We start from the raw sequence: 18,821 nt of genomic DNA on the forward strand, positions 1-18,821 counted from the left end.
TATTGCCAGACATATCTGCTTTGTGGAAAAATAAACTAAAGGATTCAAACAGTGAAAGTGCTTTCTTTTTCCTTGTTTGTTTTGCACATAGTAAAAACTGCAATATTTCATGTATAAATTAAATGTGCATCCACATGTGATGATACATTTTGCATAAGAGAACAATAACGCTGGCACTGCAGGATTTTGTGATTTAATCATGCAGCCAAGAAGGTTTATACACACTATAGAGACATACAAACCACATCCCAAAATGCTTCTTGTCCGTTTTTTTGAGTATTTCTTTTTTAAGCTCTTCTATACCTCATTCACCTAGTTTCTGACATGTGAAATTGAACGATCCTGCAGCTAAAATGAATGCATGTCTTTCTGTTCTCTAATTTAATTAAATTAGAGAGCTTAAGTAAAGTTTCTTTTTATGAAACTTTACTTATACTATGTTTACCTGAGACTGATCTCTGTTTGGAAGCTGCTGGTATTTTCAGATGTTGATTGGGGAAAAGTTTAGATGAGACATTTATATTAGATTAGACCACTAAGACACCTTGAATCCGCTGTAGCTATCATGCCAGGGCTCCATGTGGCGCTGTGATTTTATCATGTTGTTGAAATGCGTGTGCTGTTTTCACCTCACTAGCTTCCAGCTCATTTTGAAAACAGTAACCCATCAGATTAAACAAGTGCTCATATAACACACACATATTCCTTATAAGAACTTGTGTAAAACTGAACAGGTTAAGTGGCATAAAACAGCCCAATGCTGTCCACCAGTGATTTTGTTGTTACCTGCCCAAACATGCATAGAACCAAGCCTGCAGCCATGAGTTCTTTGTATGTGCGCTTTCATACTTGCACCGTATTTCACACACCTCTATATGGGGTGTTCCCAAAAGTTTCACTCTAAAACCTGGCTTCAAAAAATTCCAGTGTCAGAGACTCTGATCACTGGAGACATGTAAACAAGTGGCTGGATTGCAACAAAAATGTTATGGTTTCTATAAAAACTGACTAACAGGAAAATCACAAGGTAAATTTAATTGGAAGCAAAAAATACCATGTGCTTAATTAGGATTGTACTTCATCGCCTTAGCTGGTTATGTAATAATGTGTGAAATCTTACTCAAACAGAGGAGAGAAAAGCTGGAGTCTAATTGTAACCATGTTGCCTGGACACCATGTATCATCTATGCCGTTTCAAATAATACCCTCACAAGGAAACCGGTTGATACTGATCTGTTAAATTGGAAGAATACAATTGGGGGATGGGTTGCAGGGCTTCCCATTTCACCTAAATTAGGGAGAAAATTGTACTGAATGTAAGGCTTGCTACCTAATAGTGCCTATCTTCCTGGGATTGCTGCTGTTGCAAAGTGCTGCCTTCCAGCCACACATTAAACCAACCAATCACAAGTTAGTATTTTGGGAAGAATCCAAATCAAAAGTAGAGAGACAACAAATGACGCAGTTTGGAGGGTGTACGGATGGTTGCTTTTATGAGATCTACATGTCTACATGTTTGCGCATACATGCATGCAAAAGGAGAAACACTGACTGAATGGTGAGCATGTATGTTGTGATCAAAAGTAAAACAAATTCATATTTTCATTCCTTTCTAAATGTGTTTCTAATTAGGACCAGGCAATAAATGTACATAGATTCCTTAGATTTAAATTAAATTCTCTATTTTCCCTTGCTAGCATTCATGTAATTAGATTTTGGTACACAGAGTGTGTCAGGGGAGTTCAGCAGCAAAAACACATGCACCTGGGTGACTCAGTCCTTAGACAAAACATGTATCAGTGATTTTGGGTATGCCAACTTACTGGTAAGATGGAGAAAGATTTGCAATTAATTGTCCACTTTTGGGTATGTGAGGAAAGATCTTTGGAAGGTGCTGCAGAAATATATTTTTGCAGGAATTTGGTGTGACAGCAGTCTAAGTTCTTCCACACACTGTGCAATTGGAACAATACAATGGAAATTAAACATGTCACTTTGTCTGGGTTCAATATGATGGAATCTAGAATTTCCTGTCATATGGTAGGATGGAAAATGTTGGTTCACAGCGGAAAGATTTAACAGCAGTTTTGGTCCAAGAATAAACCGAATGCAAAATAGCTTGTTTCACTTAATATCAGTCATAATCTTGAAAAAAAGAGAAGAGGAGAAAACTGTGTAACTTGGCAAAAAAAATAAAATAAAATAAATAGCTGAAAAATTTCAGGCAGTTCTTGATAGGTTTTCTTTAGTTGAGAAAACATAAAAGGCAGTCTGTTTGCCTCTCTCACTGAAAATCCCCAGACCACCAATCACAACTCATCACCAACAATTTTCTTTGGATTTTTTCACGAGCCACGACAATAGATTTTGTCTAAGATTGATAACAATCACAGTGTGATAGCAGCTTTAGGGGGCTGCTGGTGTCTGGACTCTTTGTTCTTTTGCATTCATCTATGTTCTGTATGCAGCATCCATGTTATCTATGGATGCTAAAACAAAGCTTACTGATGTCTGAACCTAACTACCCCTCCCTTTTAAACTGAGCATCACAAATTCAGCAAAACAGCTGGCAGCTTTCAGGAATTTGGAAGCATTTGTTTTCTGGACCATTTTTCAATCACTGACTTTTTACACCATTACTCAATTCATCTTGAGATTGGAAAACAACACAAGTAGGTAAACAGTTATTTGACTACCTGTAAAGAATACGTTTAACTATTGTCAGAGCATGGCTAATTATACTACAATTTACTCTGCATTTTTCTTTCATCACGGCCAGTTGTTGAATTAAAACATTTTATTTTCGTTTCCCCCACAAAGACAGTTTTTAGCTCACAAATGCATTATGTATATAGTGTTCTGTCTATATATATATATATAGATGGTGTGATGCGAGATAAACAGCATGTGTGTAGGTGAACAGAAGTCGCCAGTGATAATATATTCATCTATCACCATCAATGTGTGGGAGAGAAAGAATTCAGTATATATTTATTTTACTACCTATTTAGGTCTACTCATTTCAAAAAGTAGTGAAAGGTCTGCAGTATCAGAACTGAAGAAGCATCATCCTTCAAGAAAAGTGTTTCACTACAATCTGTAAACATTTGCAGTTACAATCCTTCAAACTAAAATAAAGGAAATCACCTTTTATTCATCGTTTATATCTGCAAGCTTGCTTTTGAGCCGATTTGCACATTTACTCTTATACTCACAAGTGCCTTTCAAGTGGTGTTATTAATTTCCTAGTGGGTCATTTTTGAATTAGTGTGAGTCACTGAGGCTCCAGCTGAGTCTTCTCTAGACTGCTCAGTGAGAGTGAGAGTGGACTGAACCGTTCAGCTTTTGTGAGGTGGAAATATTTATCAAGAAATCTCTGCGATTCAACAAGAATACTATTTTTAATTTTATGTGTTCAATGTCAGATATTTAAAATTTAAAAAGCTAAACCGGTAACACACCTATTACCATCACATATTACATGAAAAATGCTGTTAATGCATTTTCAAATGTAAGTTACTTATCAGCTCTGCCAGCAAGTAATGTTTTGGTTTTTTTCTAATTTTGCAAAGTTCAGTGTCAGCACACATACTCTACACATATGCTCTACTGCCACAAAATTAATGCAAGAACTACTAAAATGTCACAACAACAACCCGAAAATAAGAATACTAACTCTTATGATCTATACAAACACTTGGTCTTCACTAGTAAAGATTCACTTACAAAGGCATTTTAAATACCCGGTGAAGCTCCAGCTGAAGGCAATCAGATCTGAACAAGCTACAAGAATTAATTATAAATTTTAAGTCCCTTAATTGATTTTAAGACAATTAATTTAAAGACTTTTTCATTTTTTTAATGAAAAAGTGTAACTGAAAGGAAATTCCCATTTCTAGTGTTTTATTTAGATTTTAATTGGTACTTGTGTCTTCCTGTGGTAATTACGCCTACAGATAATTTGCTTTAAAATCTCTTTTGAAAAAGAGCCCTGAGTCACAGTCAGACTACCTGGGTAAACGAAGATGCTAAACAAACATAAACTAATAGGCTGAACGTGACAGTAGAGAAAACAATAACTTGCATGAGAAACACACAAGGCAAGTAGGACAGAGATAAGAGACGATCTGGCATGCAACAACTACCCTAAATATAATGAGGGAGTAAATAAATGACACAAGAAAGGGGGGTTAGCAATAAAGTAGGACAGGGGGAGCAAAACATGAATTAACTAATCACTGCCTGACATTATTTTACAAATATATACAAAATGAACTAGATCTATTTTTGCTGATGGATTCTAAATAAACTACAGATTGTTTCTGAAAATATAACAAATGCGTTTTGGTGTTTAGCATGCTAAATCACTAAATGAAGCATAACCTGGTTCAACTCCAAGCTCTAGATGTTGACAATGTGCTTCCAATATGATTCATGCTATGTGTTGAATATGCACCAACAGGCATAAGCGATTTACGAGGAAAAAAACCCTATCCTTTTTAATAAAAGGTCAAATTATATAATGAAGATCTCTACAAAATCTTAATAAATCTGTACAAATAATTTTGTGATAAATTTCTTTGTTGATTAATTATTTCTGAAGAAAAATATTTTTAAAATGTTAAATAATATTTTAAGTTATAGATAAGCATTCTGAAATTCAGGTGAAAAATGCATTCTTGTCTTCTTTTACTTGAACATGTGTATTAGCGTTTTAATGCACTCTTATGAAATATGTAATTAAATCCCACTCTTTTCAGCTGTTTAGTCAGCACAGTGCCATTAGTAAAGAAGCACTAATACTGTAAGGTTTCAATTTACAGGGTTTGTCATAAATTGCTGTGTTTTATGAGTGTTTACATGCCTCTGAATTGACTTTCAATCTTGTGTGGGTGTAACTTTTTGCCTGTTTTTTCCCAGGCAAAAAGTCATTTGGAAAACAAATAAACCATAAGAGGCCAGAAAAAAATTTCCTTTTAGATCCCATTTCAGTTTTTTCAACATCTGGCTTCAGAAGGACACATTGTCGCTACTCCACCTGATAATTGTTTTTTCTGAGTTTCACTTATTTTGAAGTAGGTGGGAGGAACTTGAGCGGTGCTCCGCTATGATTTTATTGGCATAATTGTTGTTCTAGTTTTCATATTGTAGCTCTTGTAACTTAGCATTGATTTGGCTTGCCTTTACATGATAAATTAAACGCTTTATGACAGTAATTCACCTCCTGCTGGCTGCACATTAAAAAATTTTTTGCTGAGGTATAATTACTTCCTTTAAGTTAATAGAACTGTGCAATTTGAAAGCTACTCACAATTGAAAGTTCTTGTTTATATACCTGCCTAGCTAATAAAAGAAGCATTACACAATAGGTTGTGGAGCTGTTTGAACTGTAAATATGCCTCAGTGCAAGGTTTCACTGGGAGGTAGCTTTATATTCAGAGAGAACAAAAGTACTAAGAAAGCGTCTGACATCCAACACCTAACTCGCACAATGATGCCCAAATCCCACTGGCTATTTTACAGAGCTTTGGCAAAACTGACAATTATTGTGCTAATTTCATATAGCACAGAAAATCAATCTAAATGACTCTATGTCACAATTACCTGATGACCAAAAAGATGTATGAATTAGATGAAATGTCTTTACTAGCTTTTTAAATATATAAATTGACTCCCAAGTATACACATCACAGAACCTGCCATTTTAATATTTATTAAGCAAAGAGGAAGCTACTAAAAGCCCTAGGGTTGTAATTGATATATAAAGTCCTAGAAAAAGAAAGTCATATTTTCTTTTTAATAATAATAATAATAATACATTTTATTTCAAAGGCGCCTTTTTGGCACTCAAGGACACCGTACAAAGAGCGAAAAGTAACAGAAACAATAAAATGTAGCAATTAAAAATAGATAGAATAAATACACAACAATGTATCTATATGGAATCTATATATAAATCTATGTAAAAAATCTATATAAAAAAAATCAAGCAAACCAATTGTGTCATATTGAAAAGGCAGATCTAAAAAGGTGTGTTTTAAGTTCGGTTTTAAATTTAGGGAATGACTTTATGTTTCTAAGGTGAGGTGGTAATGAGTTCCAGAGTTGGGGGGCAGAGCGACTGAAAGCTCTGCTCCCCATGGTAGTAAGACGGACAGAGGGGACAGACAAATGGATGGAGGAGGATGATCTGAGGGAACGAGAGAGAGTGGCAATATGAATAAGATTGGAAAGATATAGTGGGGAAAGATTGTAAAGAGCCTTAAAAGTATACAGAAGAATTTTGTATTCTATGCGGAACTTGGTAGGCAGCCAATGAAGTCTTTGCAAGATAGGAGTGATGTGGTGCATGGATGGGGTTTTAGTAATGATACGGGCAGCTGAGTTCTGGACCAGTTGAAGCTTATGAAGAGATTTCTGGGTGAGACCAAACAGAAGGGAATTGCAATAGTCCAGGCGTGATGTCACAAGACAGTGAACAAGAATGGCAGCGGAATGGGAAGTAAGGGAGGGGCGAAGACGGTTGATGTTGCGTAGATGAAAATAAGCTGAGCGGGTAATATTGTTAATATGAGACTGGAAAGAAAGGGTGCTGTCAAGAATAACACCCAGACTCTTTACCTGAGGGGAGGGGAAAACAGAACAGTTATCAATTTCAAGACTAAAGTTTTTGATTTTGGCCAGATTAGATTTAGTACCAATGAGAAGGACCTCCGTTTTATCACTATTAAGCTTAAGTAGATTAGAGGAGAACCAGGATTTAATTTCAGTCAAACAGTCAGTAAGCGAGGATGGTGGAAGGTTGGAGGCGGGCTTACTGGAAACATAAAGCTGGGTGTCATCCGCATAACAGTGAAAATCAATGTTATATTTACGAAAAATATTACCCAGGGGAAGGAGATAAATAATAAAAAGAAGGGGCCCTAAGACAGAGCCCTGGGGAACTCCTGATGTAACAGAGGAAGGCTGGGAAGAAAAGGTTTTGATCCGAACGAACTGAGTGCGGCAGGAAAGATATGATTTAAACCAGTTTAGAGGAGTCTGAGTGATACCAATGGAAGACAGTCTATTAAGTAGGGTGACATGACAAATAGTGTCAAACGCTGCACTCAAATCAAGCAGGATAAGAATGGACAGCAAGCCAGAGTCACAGCGGTAGATATTTCTACCTGAATTGGACATGTATTTCATAGCAAAATAAAAAGTTTTAAGGCAACATAGAAAGTAGCATTTTCAAGGAGGTCAATCAATGTGCATATTTAAAGCTAATATTACTTGTGCAAAAAAGTCCATGAAGTGGAATCGGATCATTAAAAGCTGATTTGGCCAAAGCACCATTGAGACTTCAGGATATGAAGATGAGTGTGCATATATTATTTTCATGCAGATTTTGTGCTATTTCTATTGAGATTTTCTTCAGTCCATTTGGCACAGAAGCACTGATTAAAAAAGTGTCACATTTATTTTATTATTTCACATGCCAGTTGGTTTAATGAAACGACATGCGACTCGCTGAAAAAGATGCTTCTTAAATTCTTTCAAGCATCTAATGTCCATCACAGTCTTGTTTTAGGAGAAACCGTGGAAGGAGAAGGGGATCCCCTGCCATTTTTGTTCCTCTTTGTGTTAGTTGGCACAGGCCTGCTGTCTAGAGATCCGCTCCAGTTCGACGCTTACAGCCAGCAGCCTCTCCTGAATCTTGGCTCTGGCTGTGAGAGTATCCATCTGCGTCTGTCTGCTTGTCAATAGACTCTTATTCTTCATCAGGACACGTGTAACCAGCCAAATCCACATAAGCTCATTATTAGAGGTACAACAGAACTAAGCTCAAGAGCAGCTTGTTGTTTTGCTTCCAATTACTGTTTGTGCAAAACTGTAATGGACGCTGCCCAGTCTCTCCACGACCCTGAAGGTAAACAGCTTGGACAAAAAAGTGGTGCAGTAAGGAAGAAAGAGGCTTTGATGCATTGAAGCTAAACAATATAAAAAAATGTCTATAAAGGATTAAAAAACAGCAATCAGAGACAAAATGATGGCTTTTATAGTTTTAGATTAATATCTTAATCTTAGATTGATTATGATTGCTGTATTTACATCAGAGTTTTTTCACTAAAAGTAGTGCTGTCAGTTGTGTTTTCAGGGGCGGGGAGCTCTTATAAATACCAGCTGGTAAGACATGCTCAACTGCACATGGCTATGTTGAACGCGACTCAAACTAATGAGACTCAATTTTATGGAGTCACTCATACCAGTTTTGAAGCAGCCTTTTTTTAATTGTCTCTCTTTTTTGTTTTGCAAAGATTCACTGATCAGGATAAGTTGGCAGGCTTTGTAAAGCTTTTACTTGCCAATACAGATTTTAACTGATATGTTTACTTGAAAAAAATTATAAATGGAAGATATGAGAGCTGCACTGACAATGTTTGTCCTATCCTTCCTGATAAAGTGTATTTTTTAATTATTTAAAACAGAAGCACATGCTACATTTGGCAGTTACAGTAAAAAAGGAAGTAAAAAATGTTATTTGCATATTTCTAAGTTAAGTACATGTGACAGTTAATCTGTGACGAGATCGAACTCCACCACCTCCTCCCAGTGATACTGTTCATTTGATATACCCTAAAAGTCTTGGTCTCAAGAACTATATCACTAACTGGCTGGAATTGTTAAAGAAGGAAAACATGAAGGAAAAAAAGACAGAAACCAAGAATAAGACCACAAAAGACTGACACTGAAGAAAAATTAGGAACAGATGACCGAGAAATCCAGATTATATCAAGAACATCTAGATGAACACCTCCCAAAATGTTCATCATTTGATAATGTTTGTTAATTGAAAATAAAAATAAAATTACAGAATGCTTTACACTGCCCCTGCAAAGAAAATAAAGGCAAAAATCTAAAACTGATGTGATAAAAGATCAGTTTTAGATCTACTACGATCGTTTTGAAGCGAGACTACAAAATGATTTTACAGCTACACTTAAAGAGCTATCTTAGGTGTAGCTCTAATATAAGATCAGCCTTTTGATCTTATAGTCTAACTAACGTCATTTGGATATGATCAAAAGTCTGTCACGTTTGTGCTTTATGTATTTTTGACTACACAAAAATGTTGCCTTCTCTTTCGGAGCTAATAAACTAAAGGTTTCCTCCATGGTAGTTAGCTACAATGCAGCAATTACTGCTGTTTATGGAAGTGACTGAAATACAGAGAAAAGATGAGTGAGTGTTACAGGAACAAGTCTGTGTTATTATTTTGTTTGATTATTCTGTAAGTATTATAAATTATGTAATAACTCTTCTGGTGAATTATTGCCTAATGAACCACAACACTAATCACTAATGGTTCTTCATTCTTCAAACAGCCTGTTTATAGTCTTTCTACAGCCAGTGCCTTAGTGGTTGAAACTAATGAGCACCTTCTTTGTGTTAATTGCAGAGGCACTGCACATAAACCTATTAAAGCTCCTTTGTGAAAGAATTTAAAACACTTATCTGTCAAATTAGACTATTAGATCCGTACAGTAAAAAATAAATGTAATGGCTGTAAAAAATATGCTTGTTTATTAAAATATAAAATTCAACAAAACTCTGAAAGACAAGGAAGAGTCCATACATAATTAAAAAATAAGACCAAATATGAATGTACAATTAATTTGACCTGTATGTTTTATTAATGCTCCTTGGTAATGGTATCTTACTATTATCTCTGCTATGAGGTGCTGCATTATTCATAACAGTGAATGGAATAAAATTATTTAGAACGCTGCTATAAAGGCCTCGAGCCTTGGGACAGTTCATGTGCTCTTTTCTTCCTAACAGTGTGTTTTCTTTACACCACAACTTTATTAAGCCCTCCTTGTATAGAAGGAACAATAGTGTATTTGCTGCGTATGTTATTTCCAAGACTCTTGAGACTTTGTGAAGTGCTGGCCAGCAACTGCTTGAAACTGTCCCTGCTTCTCCCCTTCTACAGGAACACTTCACTGCAGAGTGCAAATTTAAGGAGTCTGTGTTTGAAAACTACTACGTGACATACTCCTCCATGATCTACCGACAGCAGCAATCAGGCAGGGGCTGGTACCTCGGTCTGAACAAGGAAGGAGAAATCATGAAGGGGAACCATGTCAAAAAGAACAAGCCAGCAGCCCACTTCCTCCCCAAACCTCTGAAAGGTAGGCCTGCACACATCCTCCATTACATTTTGATTCCTTGATGTTTAGGTTCAGAATTAGTTCATACTACACACCACAGTTACAGTCGGGGAGTATTGCATCCTTTCTGATTTCTTCTTATTTTTTTTGCTATTTTTTTGCACTTGAAGCTTTCCAATCATCAACCAATTTTTAATATCCGGCAATCTAAACACCATATTTTTCAGACTAATAAGTTTAAGTAGTAAGTATTAATCACATCCGTCAAAAAATGCTTTATGAAAAGGAAAAAAAGGAAAGTTGCACTGGATTATAAGTCACATTTATTTTGAAAATGTCACACTTTACGGGAACTTTGTCCACATTGGTGACTTATTTTCAGAAATTGTTGACTTTGGCTCAGAAGTCTACGGAGTCCATAAAGGGATATTCAAGGAAATCCCATACAAAATGTATGGGCCTGTGAAAGTAGAATATTTTCAGAGATCTGTGTCTGATTACATCTGTGTCTGGCTAAAATCTCTAACATTAACTTTCAGAAAAATAACATAATGCAATCACCAATCAGTGAACAGTTGGCCAATTCTGATCTCTGGATAAATGATGTGTGCATCTCTAACTGAGAATTACTGTTTTTCTAGAAGGATTTTTACATTTATTCATTGGTTTATGTTCTGTTTCTTCTACGATTGCTTTACTAAAAGCTAAATGTGCTGTCAAATCTGTTATTGTATATTTCTCAGAGAGGCTGGCATGTGCCTTTTCAGTACTTTATTCCAGCTGGTCACAGTCTGTTACAAGTCCTGCACAGAATGAGGTTGTCTGTGACCAGAAGCTGCACTGACAATATGTTTCAGCGCTTTGAATAGTAGCACCAGCAGTTTATTTTCACTAAATGAAATTACAGAAAACCCCACCCACCCAGGCGATGTGTGTGGTAGCATGGAGAACACAGAAAGCTGCCAGAAGAGAGAGAGAAAGGGTTCTGTTCTCCCACAGTCCTTTCATCTTCAATAAGACTCTGTCAATGCAGAGACAAGAGAGAACGAGTGAAATACTGTTCGGTTTTTAGCCAGATAAAAGTGGTCTGTTGTTGGTTCTAATTTGAACAGTAGCAATGGAATTTAACTTTACATGTAAAACAAAAACAAACATATTTTTGCACCTGTAAACATTTCATATGGAGCTTTTATATGTTTTCCTTCCACCATTTCATTCACATGAGGTCCGTTAGTAACAGAGCTTCCTTTGTAAGGTAGATTTCTGTGGATCCAATATTACTTTAAATGTGCAGCTTGTGAAGCACCTCCTTTTCCCAAGTATCCATAGCAATCTCATAGGAGCTTGAGCTGTTCTAGTGCAGTAAAGTGATCACTTTAACAGAGGTATTTTGACATTTCATGCCCTGAACAGGTATGTCTTCTATGTATCTTTTTTCTCTTCAGTGTATACGGGGGCACTAAGAGGGACTTTGACAGTTTGCACTCGTTCTTTAAATTGGTACATTCAAAGAAATCCTGAATGTGTTGAAGTCTTGGAACCACCAAACTACACAAAATATATTCAAACCTTGATTTTATTGCTTTCGGCACAGTGGACAACAAAATGAAAAACATGAATCTGTCTTTAAAGACTCAAGCTCTGCAGATGCTTATTTCCCCACACTTGCAAAAATTACAATCAGCAAAAGTGATTTACTAAGTGGCTAGTGCTTTATTTTTGTGATTCATGAAAGTATGGTTGATTCAATCACCTGTCAAGTGTTTTTTTTGTTGTATAAATCAGCTTTTTCACAGCTGTTCATGCTTTCAGATGGTTTCAAACCATCTGTTGTGTCAGTTGAACACTTTCACACCAGCTTGTTTTTAGGGACGTCGTCAGTAGATCTGCGTCACCATGTTCACATGTGGGCAAAAACATAGTCCAGTAGACGTGCTCTCTCTACAGTCCTCTATTTTTAAATGTTAATATTTTGAGTGAGCTTTTCTCAGCCTCAGTTTGTTATTGATTATTACTTTGCACTTTGTGAGTAAACTTTGAAAATGATATAAAGTGGTGACCCTGAATAAATTATGTCATACATGTGGTCAACTTCCCTTTCTTTTAAATTATATGTCAATAAATGTATTTTCTCTTAACTCATAAATAATTATACTCTGCACTTGCCATCACCTTGGTTAAAAACAATTTAAAAAAAATCTGCTACTGCACTATTGTAATCTTTCATTCTTTGAAAATCCAACCTTATTGTAATAAAGTTGGACCACATTCTGATTGCAGCAGAGAAAAAAAATATTGTTTTTACTAAAATTAACAGAAAAATGATTAGTGGCATCTATTCCAGCAGACTCTGATACAGTAACAGTATCCATCTGCTGTGACCGACAAGTTTGAAAGCACAGAGCAGAGAGAAAAAAACATAATTATCCAGGATTACTTTCCAGGATAAAGAAAGAAAATCCTGTGGCATCATTCATTAGGGACCTGTCTTGGAATCTAACACTGCCTATGTTGATACTGTTTTGCCTTGATTAGAAATATAACTTGAGAAAAAGGCCCATTTGTCAAAGCATTTTACTAAGGCTAAAACTAACTCATATCTACTTTAAAAACAATAATTAAATGTTCAAACAGTTGTACCTGTGACAAACCAAGTTGGAGAATGACCAATGTTTATTTTGAAACCAACTTCAGAGGAAAATGGTGTGCAAGAAAAAACATCCTCACAGTTTACTGTCTTTTAAATGCCAGGTTATAGTGCTACTTGAAAAGATGTTTATTTTTAAAAATCAGGTAAATTTAACAAACATGTAATCTCATATTCCAAGATGACAATTAATTTAAAAACAGATTTTTTTACACACATAGTGCATGCTGTCACAGCCTAAATGCAAACATATTCATGACCAAATTGAACACAGAATGTTGTTCATGTTTTTTAATTATTTCCAATTCAGCATCATAATTCAAGGTGTAAAAATACCTGAACAGATTTGAAGGATTTTATTCATACTTAATCTGTTTCAAGATAATATTTTTGGTTGATTTGTTTTTACTCTATTTTTCTGAATGAATAAAGTGTGAAGTTGGCAGCTGAATTTCAACTGCCCATGTCTGAGTTAAGGTTAATATTATACCTACACTATTCAGGACTTCTCAAACACAAGGTTAACAAAATTATAATTTTCCAAAATGCATCTGAAAAAAAAACCCTACAGACAATTAGTAGTAAAAAAAAAAAAAAAGAAAAGAAAATCTAAAGCAAAAGATTCTCTTCTAGTCTGTGTTGTGATGCCAGATCAAATATACATAAAAACACCAGTTATGCTCTATGTTACTATGCTACTTGTACAATTCATATTTTGGTCATATTTATTCATTCACAAAGACTTTCCCACTGCAAAGACACAAATGGACAAAGCGAGAGAGAAAAAGAAATAATTTTTTCCAGCATCTCATAAAGATTCAGCGACCACAGCGTTACTGAGCACCAATTAAGAAGCTTCTTGTGCGCTGGTGATGCCATCGTCTCTTGACATTACTCACTGCTCTACTGGTTCCAGTATCTGAGGTGCAGCTCTTAGCCTCTCATTTCCTCCCACTTTGGATAAAGCATGTAAAGCTCACATTATTCAAACCAAACATGTAAATCCTCTTACACTTTTTGCAACACGCTCTGATATGAATCACAAAGTGTTTTTATCTAGAAGCTGGTCAAATATAGGGAAGTTTGAACAGCTTAATGTAGGGTGTTTCTTTTCATTTGTCATGTTTAAAAATGAAAACTTACTGTAACATCACATTAAAATCATAAACTTAAGTTTATTTCCGTACTAAGATAATCATGGAATATATTTATTTGTGAACTATCTTCCAATGGTCAGTTGTTTACAGTGAAATGCTGCCAATGATTGATGTGTGTAAGGGGTGGGGTGCGGTCTCTGGTTGCTGCTGCAACATAAAAGTGCTGGTCTAAGTGAACTGTCTGAAGGGCTGGATGTGCAGTTTCAGCCACAGGCCCCTGAGGAATAAACATCAAATAGCATTTTAGGCAGCAGGATGTTGAACACATCCTGAAACCAAAGACTGTGAACATCAAATTACTGATGTTTCTCCTGAAAAGGCAGCTGCTGAGATGCACATTGAGTTAGTCCTGCACACACAGCAAAGCTCAACCATTAGCAACTCTTGAATTTATAATGGCATGGTGGGAATATAGGTTTTTTTCCTTTTTACTTCACCACCAACACTTTTTACTGTGACCTCTTGAATCAGCAGTTTTGCAAAGAACAATACATTGTTCACAAAAATCTGTTAACTGTAATGTTAACATTTTCACATTTAAAAATTATGATTAATCTGTTAAACTGTCTTTCAGTATATCTAATCTAATTACCCAATTTAAGTTTTTCTGTTCAGTTTATTTGTAAACCATAAATGCAAAACAAAGGTTTTGTCACAGCGCTGATTAAATTTTGGGTTCTACAAGACTGCTTTTATTTATTAATTCAAATCCAGTTCAATACAATCAAAGTGCATTAGCTAATCATCTTTTCATAAAATGTTGTCCAACTAAAAAAAACTTGGAAGATTGTTTGAAGATGGGGATGCTCTTTTAGTATCAAGAAATAACATACGCCACACCTAACGGAAATTTGATCAGACAAAAGCATATTCATTTTTCCTTTTTATTTATTTTTTTTTATATTTAACATGAACTATTTAAAACTTTTAAACATTTTGATAAAGTTAAAATATCTGCTTTGAAAATCAGTTTAAAACTTTGCGTAGTTTTTGTCTTTAACATGCTAATGCACCATGAGCATTTCTAATAGGCTGAAAATATATGAATAAATCGAACATGTAGGTACTCTTAAGATACGCAAAAAAGTCTTAATTTAATCTTAAATTGCTAAAGCAAAATTTCACAAAAATGTGCAGAGTACAATATCTGTTTTGATTACATTTCTTAAGTAGAGGAGACAAAAGTTACTTCAAGAAAATAACCTGTTTCACACTGAATGGCATATAAGGTGTTTTTTTCCATTCTTCACTACTTTTACCCGTTAGTAAAAATCAACTGTGAAATTGCTGCACGCATTCAGATGTTTACACACCAATTATTAAAATAAGTATTAATAATTTTAACATCTTAAAATGATTGCAAATGTGGTACAACATGGCTGGAGATTTAAGGCTCTTTGTGCACATTGTAGAGAGTGTATCTGTGGCATCACGTCATATTGAGTGTCGGTGAACACAGCAAGAGGTGTTCCTGTTTGTGTTATAAAATAAGGATACAGAGAAATATGCAGATATATTCAGAATATTCTGATGAATCAGCTAAATGCCTTATTTTCTTCAGTTAAATCACCAGCTATGCCTTAATTTAGTATGACACAGATACACAGATTCTTTTTAAATAGTATATGTTTTCTTTTTAAAGGAATCTTTCTGATGTATTTTACTCCAAAAATTCTATCCTTGAATGTTTGCCAATTGTACTTATTATTGTTACTTAAAAATATTAAATTCTTTGATGTTGATTTTTATTGTGTGTGAGCTTTGATGTGGAAAACAAATGTTAAAGCTAATCTGCGATCCAAGTGAAGATGTGCATTACTTTGGGTATAGAGTGGAAGTCATACAGTGGAAACTACTTTTAATCTTGCAGGAAAGGAAATGGTGTAAAAGATGGTGCACAGATAAGGCAGCAGTGTTTAGTAAATGGCTTGTACTTGAATAGCACTTTATCAAGTCCAGAAGACCCCAAAACACTTTACACTATATTCAGTCATTCACACACACATTCACTAACTGATAGTGGCAAGCTACTGGATTGTAGCCACAGCTGTCCTGGGGCAGTGTGACAGGAGTAAGGCTGCCATGCACCGGCGCCACCGGTCCCTCTGATCACCACCAGCAGGTACTGCAGGTGAAGTGTTTTGCTCAGGAACACAAAGATGGAGACAGATGGACAGGGACTCAAACCGGCAACCCACCGGCCTTATTTCACACACAAGCAGAAGGAGTTTCATGGCACAGTTTGCCCCCAGTATTCGAGGGAGTTATGGACCACAATAGCTAAATCTGAAAAAGACTTATAAAAACTTTTACAACTATAATAGAATTCAAACACTAAATATACCTTATTATGAGTAAATACACACAGTGTAAACCCTCTTAGAAGGCACTAATATATTGGTGATATATCCGATCAGGACAAAGGAAAATGAATGGCACTCCTGGATTAACTTCTTTACAAATGCCAGCCAAGAAAGTACTTCTGCTTACACAGTTGAATGGCGGTTGCTTACTTTCTTGACTGTTAACATCTATCTATATATTGATATGACTTGGTCTGATTTAACCTTTCCTTGTCTCTCCACAGTGGCAATGTACAGGGAGCCATCACTCCATGACTTGACAGAGTTCTCACGCTCTGGCAGCGGCACACCCACCAAAAGTCGGAGTGCCTCAGCTGTCCTCAACGGAGGCAAAGCCGTGAGCCAGAACGAGTCGACGTAGCCCGGAAGCCGAACCCAGGCCTGGGGCCGAACCTTGAAACCTTACCTCTCATAGAGCGGGAATCCAAGCAGACGCCGATCAACGGTTCAGGACTAGCTATGACAATAATCCACACATTAATACCCAGATATCATCAGAAAAAAGTATTCATCAAAGCAGCATCTAGAATAACAAACATAATCTCACACAGGTCACTCTTGTCATACCCAAATTTTTGTTTTTGCCAAATATTTATTTAATATTGTTACCACATTCTTTTTTGTTAATGAGTTTAGTCATCCTTATCTATGACACTGTCATTTTTCAATCACTTTTTTGGGTCATGCAAACACCAATCACTTGTGCATATGTCACAGAGGGACAGCAAGGTAGATATGCAGGTGTTCAGGGCAGCCAGTAATGATTCTTGTCCATAAAGGCTGCAGTGGGACAATAAAAAAAGCCCTGATCACCATCTCATCCATGCTTCTGTGAATACAAAGCCTATAAACTCCCTGGCATGGCTCAGCCTCGTCCTCCTGGCCAGCCGGATGGTAGCTCTCCTGCGTCCTAATGCACACGCTCAGAGACTGAGCTCTTCAGCATGGGAAAGTGAAGCCTATGTTCAACTGACCTGAAATATAAGGAGCAGTGTGGCTCTCTTGTTTATTTATTTATTAATTTAAATTTGTTTTCTGTCTGAGAGATGCCACAACTGCACTTTTTTTTGTTGCTAATTTTCTGAACTAGCTGAGAGGTTTTTAATTGTTAACTGGTTTTTGTTGGAATCTCCTCTTGTTCTCTGTTCATGTCATTGTTTCTTTACTGTTAGGATGAGTTTCAGCAAACCAAAGACAGATTGAAAGAGTGTCCCTTTAAGCTGCTAAAAAAACAAGCCAACATACAGTAGAGATAAAGATGGGTGTTTCTTTTTTCATTGTACATTTTTGATGAAGGGAAGTAAAGGTTTTTTGTTTAGAAAACATAACTTGTTGGCAACCCGGCTCGATGTCTTGCTTTTTGCTGATATGCTCAATGATGGAAGAATGGAATGACTATTTATTGTCCCCATTCCCTTCTGTTACCAATGTGTCACACTGTCTTTTGCTCTTGTCCTCGTGATCTGTTTCTTCTTTGTGCACGTGTCATACTTCAGTCCTCCTCCCCGTTAGCCATTCTTGTTTCTTTCTCTACTTCTACTGACTGATAAATGTCACCATAGGAGGATGGTGGAGGACCCCGCCCTACCCCAACTATCCAGGATGCTTGTTATGTGTTTGAGTAACTTATTGTGGTGATATTTTCTATTAAAAAAGGAATACTGTGGACTTTTAGGTGGCTTAACATTTTATAGGAAACGTCAAATTTATAAAACTGAAAAGCAAACAAAAAAGTACAAAACAGACTCCTTCCCTTTCTTGCACAGGGCATGTACACAAATATGTACAAAAAGGACCCTTTTTGTGGGCTACGTACTCTTTCCTTCAGCTACATGACTTATTTCTAGTACATGCTTTTGGGAGACTTTTTTCTTGATTTCTTCTGGAGGTGGTCTGTATTAGGTGAAACTATCTGTTGCATGGGAGAAAGCAGGGAAAATACTGGTCTAGAGCTGCATGATGTAGGCTATGTGTATTAACCCATGTTGGATCATGTGTTCCAAACTACCAGGCTAAATCTGATAAAACAACATATACAGACAGGCACTACAGCTGTCTAATAGCTTCCAGTTGTTTATTATTTGTTGTATACACAAAAATGCACTGAATAAAATGTTTATATTAAGATATACTTTTAAAAAGTGTCTGATGTTCTTCTTTGTGTTTTGCTGTGTGTTCCTCAGAACAGCTATGGTTTAAACTGTCCACACCATTAAATTTTCTTCTTTTCTTTGCCTGTTAATGCTTTATAATGTTTGTCTCAGAATTACAGTAACTGGGCAAACTTAGAGACTATCCAATCAAATAAATCAATATCCCTCTTAGGACAGAGATTCTAGTTTCCACCTACATTTAGTAATATGTGCTGATTTAGCAAATTATACAGTAACTTAAACATCCCTTTCTTAATAGGCACTTTTCTTCTGGTATCTGTTCCTGCTTTTAACCAGTAAACATAATATTGATCATAAATAAAGTTTTATAATGTGATTTATAA

General features: G+C 36.0%; 1 protein-coding gene across 7 annotated transcripts in view; it reads left to right on the top strand.

The window, feature by feature from the left end:
• fgf13a (fibroblast growth factor 13a) overlaps window positions 1-18,465 on the top strand; it is a 102,691-nt gene extending 84,226 nt beyond the window's left edge. For all 7 annotated transcript variants that reach the window (XM_028009390.1, XM_028009392.1, XM_028009395.1 and 4 more), the window contains 2 exons: window positions 9,980-10,178; window positions 16,549-18,465. In XM_028009390.1, the coding sequence (XP_027865191.1) occupies window positions 9,980-10,178; window positions 16,549-16,685 (336 nt within the window). In that variant the 3' untranslated portion in view covers window positions 16,686-18,465. The remainder of the gene's footprint in view (window positions 1-9,979; window positions 10,179-16,548) is intronic.
• The last annotated feature ends 356 nt before the right edge of the window (window positions 18,466-18,821 follow it).

The sequence above is a fragment of the Xiphophorus couchianus genome, chromosome 23, assembly GCF_001444195.1.
Source record: "Xiphophorus couchianus chromosome 23, X_couchianus-1.0, whole genome shotgun sequence".
NCBI lineage: Eukaryota > Metazoa > Chordata > Actinopteri > Cyprinodontiformes > Poeciliidae > Xiphophorus > Xiphophorus couchianus.